Here is a 5,371-nt window from a genome sequence, read left to right on the forward strand (position 1 = left end):
CTCAGTTCACACAAGGAACACTACATGTGAACAGCTGTATCCGGCTGTGCCTGCTTCCCTGTGCATTGAGAAAAAAAAGGCTCGGGTCCTAAACCTCCTGGACTGGGCCATTATAAGCGCAAGAAAAAAAATTATCTCCAGAAGGACTAGTTAGCATACTTAAAAGAGAATCCCACAGACCAACAGTTCTAGGGTTGGTACTGAATTATTTTGCTTATTTCAAATTATTTGGAGCTCGGGGGATGGTGTATCATTTGCACCTTGAGGAATGTAGTAATACATTTTTTTCTTCATGTGTAGGCCACATTGTTTTGAAAACATTACCCCCGGTCTCTTGGACTAGGCAGGACAAGTAACAATGTGCAGTTAAGAATCTAATGTCTGCTTGGAGCTGTATGTCAAAACTAGGACTGGTGTTGTAGTTTCAATGTCTAATGTCATTCCATATGAATGTTTAAGTGTGTATTATTTGTCATTTTTTGTTTACAATTTTTTTGTTTTTGATTGGAATATAATATTGTGCATAAATGTGTTTTTGTAAATGTGGTGTTTTATGAATGAAATGTCTCTTTCCCAATACATGCAAAATATATAATTGCGTTGCTAATCCAAATATTTTGAAATAAGGACAATAAAGCAGTAAGAACCCTTGAATTGATGGTCTGGGGGATTCTCTTTAAAGTATGCAAACTAGTCCTTCTGGACATACTCTGTTTTCTTGTGCTTCCCTGTGCATGGCAGCAATATTGATCTTTTACCTGTAAACCCTATCGTACGTCTACAAATATTTGTTATTCAAACTGTGGAGCAAAGGTTCAAAAACATTAACCAACATAGTAAAGGCATAAAAAATGTGCAGTGAGTCATTTCTTTTCTTACGTGGTTAGCTTGCATGTGAATTACAGGTGTTCTGTTTTTGACCAGTAGATAGGTGGTGGATCCTTCAGCCATCACTTCCTAACCCTGGAGTCCTGATTCATCACTACTTATCCTTGCATTAGCAGGTGTGTGCCATGTGTTTTAGGCCTCGTTCTAATATGCTTTTTTCAAAAGGTAGTTTTTTTTATTGCCATTAAAAAACATTTAAAGTCACAAATACAAATTCCATCATTTCCCTTGATTTTCCTATTGATAAATTATTTTCTATGGAATTGTGTGGCAGTAGCAATGAGTGGCCATGCGTTTTGCTTTACATTTGAACCTGTATTGTGCATGTTAGAGCTGTATTAGAAATAGAAGTCTACTTCACAAAATAAAATGTTTCATAATTTGTTAGGGATGAGTTTTAAAATAATGTCCTTAACCTCTGCTTTTATTTCCCTAAATTCTTCCAATTCAGTAGTAAGTATTCCCCATTTTGTTAGCCCCTTCCCCTTGACACTCACATTTATGCAACAAAAACATATTGCTATTTCATTCTGGGAGGCCTTCCATGGATGGAGCATGGGCGTTCCCATGCATCCACCAATGAATTTCATGCAATCCCGGATTTGAAAATGGTTTGTAAACTTAGGGTTGCATGAAATCACTCCGCCTTCAAAAGGACAGCGTAACAATGAGAAAAAACAATGTTTCCCTTTTCTGTATTTCCTTTCTCTTTGTGTGCTGCCATCACACAATCAATTTTCCTTGTAATGCAGACAGCCTTGCACTGCGTTGCAAGAGTGCCTGTGTTGGGACTAGACTGTCTGAAGTGTGTCAGTCTATGAGAGAGCAGACGGGCATTGTATCTTCATAGGTATGCCACTTTTCTGTTCTTCCTCTTTCATGCAAGTCATTTCAGCAAGTTGCTTTGCTGCATTGTGTTACATGAAAGGGTAGTGCATTTGACCCTCAATATCACCACATTATTGTTCCTGTCACAATTGCAAGGCAAAACTATTTATAACTAAAAAGCTATTTTACTGGCAGAAATGTTGTTGGTAGTATTGTTGGTTTGCATGAGTGAGACAAAAACAATAATGTTTCAACATATGAAACAAAGGGTATATTTTGAATATAGACCTTCCTAGATGGAACACATTTTTTTATTTAGTCAATCAAATTACTTAGATGTCTGTTTCTCCTAAACAGCTATTAGTGGGATCTGTGCACAGAAGATAATCTAATGTATTAGTTAAGGATTTAGTGACATTTTCAAAATATTTGATATGCAGATTTTTTTGTGCCAGATTGAAGTTTGAATACATCTGCTACACAGCATTTGAGGAAATGTCTTAGACACATCAGATTGGTGTTATGTGCTTCTTTTATACCTCTTTTTTTATTTTCTCAAATACCTATCTTTTCTATCCAATTTACTCCTGTGCCAATGTGTGTGTTTCTATACATGCACACATGAACAGTTGTGTTTCTGGCTGATGTGCTCTATTTGTGTAGCATATTCTCTGATCTGTGGAGTTTGCTGGACAGTGCCTACCCTTGGAAGTTCATGTGCTATAAATGATGTATGTTGTTCAATGTTAACACCTGTTCTCACAAACCGAGCACACTGATGAGAAAGACCCATAAACCGTTGAAGAGGTAGTTATTTAGAAAAAACCTTGAATAAGTTCATCACTTCTTTACTACACCACTGGAAGAGTATGTTGGTTGCAGAAATTAGTAATATGTGAGGTATCCATGAAGTTTGTCTTTTTGTATGTGTATGTAAAAGACATGCATGAATGTGGTTTCATAAATTAATAGTATGCTGTGCTCTGTGGCTGACAGGACCTCCAACCTCCCAATGGAATCACCAGATCTTGTCATCCTTTTTTTTCAACAAGAGTGAGGCACACCATTGTGGGATGGACATGAGTCTAGTTAATGGGAAATCATAACTTGATAGTCCAAACTTTGCATTGTGTGCCATGCGTAATTATAAAATGTTAAATAGCCCTGAAGTAGTCTGTAATGTTGGGTACATGCACTGCGTCGGCTCCCACTATACATGCATGCACATTATATTTAATGTATACTTGTCTTTTTTTTACTACAGCAAAGTTGAAAGTGGACACAACGAAGATGAAAAATGGAAGCTCAATGGCAGGGTTCGTAATAATTGGCCTGTCCAATGACCCAAATGTTGCACGCATTCTTTTTGTATTATTTCTGGTGCTGTACATATTGACTCTTATTGGGAATGTGACCCTGATCACAGTCTGTGTTTCTGATCCCCGCTTACATACTCCTATGTACTTCTTCCTGGGGTACCTTTCCATATTGGACATATGTTTCTCTACAGTGATAGTTCCTTACATATTAGCACAGCTCCTTGCTAGACAGTGTATCAGCTTCATGGGTTGTGCAGCTCAGATGTACACAGGCCTGCTCCTGGGAAGTACAGAGTGTCTTCTGCTAGCAGTCATGGCATATGATCGTTATGTAGCCATTGTATTTCCCTTGCGATACACAGTCATCATGAGCATGCCGCTTTGTATTACATTGGCATCCTGCTGCTTGTTAAGTGGTAGTGTGATGGCCTTCCTGGACACGTTTTTCACAGTGCGATTGCCAGTGTGTGGTCCCAGAATAATCAATCATTTTTCTTGTGAGGCCACAGCTTTTCTGAAGATGTCCTGTGGTGACACCTTTGTCACAGAGATGGTCATATTCTCTGCTGGAATCTTTGCACTATTGTTACCGAGCCTCTTCACTGCTGTCTCCTACATCTGCATCATTACTACAATTGTGAGAATCCGCTCCAATGAAGCAAGATTCAAAGCTTTCTCCACCTGCGCCTCTCATTTGATTGTTGTTATCATGTTTTACAGCACCGCCATTTCCATGTACATGAAACCAGGGACCAAAACCTTTGAAAATCGGGACAAAATCATCTCTGTGTTTTACTCTGTGACCCCCCCATTGTTAAACCCCATTATTTACAGTCTGAGAAATAAGGATGTAAAAATAGCTGTGCAAAAATGTATCCTTTCAGCAAATGCTCATCAAACATGTCACATGTGCTCAGCACATGTTCAGAAAAAGCTCACCATGAAATAAAGGATCATTTGAAGTATGTATTCTGGCTATGTCATATAGAAGGAAGCATTGTGCTAAGTCACTCTAGTTGAACGCAGATCATAGTCAAGGTAACATCATGGAGGTACCAGGCAGGTAACAATCAAAAAGGACCATTGTTAGCTACTTTTTATAAAGCTTGGATCACCATAGAAAACATTATTCACAGAGAATTAAAATTTCCAGAACAGTGTAAATCTGAGGATTGTGATACCCCTTGGTGAAACCCTTTCATTGTCTTACTTCATATGTCACTCAGGGATTTTGGTGAGCTCTCGGAAAAAAAGGAAATATAGATGGTGATCTGAGCATTTACCAATTAAAACCAAAAATACTACTAAACTTGAACCATAAGATCCGGCCAAAGGTAAAGCAAACTATGTAAAAGCTGAAGCTCCTGATGCATTTGCCCAAAAAACTATAGTTTTATACCAGCTTGATAGTTATCAATTAATGCTCACGTGCTCGCAGAAAAAAAATATTATTTTTTAACAAAGACCCACTGCAATAATATTATTTAAGATGCCTAAAAGGCTTTTGACCTTGTCATCCTGGAGTTCTTTGAAGTTTTAAATACATTGTAGTTCCTGTCACAGCTCACACTTTTATTCTTCAACTATTATCAGGTTTTGGGTTGTTTGATTTAGCTAAATTCACAGAAAAGTGGGGCAGAGAAATTATTAATGAGGCCTACCAGATGTACGCCATGTTTTCATGTTTAATTGATCTAGTATTTAAAACCTATTGCTATCACCATATAATGTGCACAACAGATCAGTTCTTCTATTACTGATGCTCCAACTGAAAGCTAGATGTAAACAATATGGCCTTATTCGTGGAGTCAAAAGTGATACATATTGGATATGCTCTAGCATTAATTAGAAAGTACTCATGACTCAGTAGATACTTAATCACAAATTCTTATATGGTGATCATGCTCTTTCTACACTGCTATGCTTAGGGTATAAGCAAAGCTGAAAGAGAATCCTCAGGATCAGATTGATAAAATATGTTTGGGACTTATATGAGCATATCAAGGATTCATTGGAGGTTAATTCTGATGCCAGCTACCACAGTAATTCCAGCTCCAATAACATATATAAAAAGTTGCTTCAGTTAAAAGGCTTGATGTGCAAAGGTGTCGGTGTCTGTGTAAGCCAAGCATTGTTTTTTCATGGAACAAATACACTTCCGGTACAAAATACTGTAAGAAAATCTTCCCCACCTTACAGTACATTCCAGTGCAGCATACATGCATAGTGTTACATTCTACGATAAATAGAAACATTTCTTATGTTTAACAACTGCTTCATGGGGGGTTGTATAGCTCCAATAACAGATACAGACATTGTTGCAGTTAAATCGCGGT

General features: G+C 37.7%; 1 protein-coding gene across 1 annotated transcript; it reads left to right on the forward strand.

Annotated features, from left to right (window-relative positions):
* The first annotated feature begins 3,006 nt into the window (after positions 1-3,006).
* Positions 3,007-3,984, forward strand: LOC147709735 (olfactory receptor 2G3-like). The gene has a single exon (XM_086926081.1). It carries the CDS (start codon positions 3,007-3,009, stop codon positions 3,982-3,984), a length of 978 nt encoding a protein of 325 aa, XP_086782207.1.
* Positions 3,985-5,371: the final 1,387 nt, after the last annotated feature.

This window comes from Lissotriton vulgaris, chromosome 6 (genome assembly GCF_964263255.1).
Source record: "Lissotriton vulgaris chromosome 6, aLisVul1.2, whole genome shotgun sequence".
Classification (NCBI taxonomy): Eukaryota; Metazoa; Chordata; class Amphibia; order Caudata; family Salamandridae; genus Lissotriton; species Lissotriton vulgaris.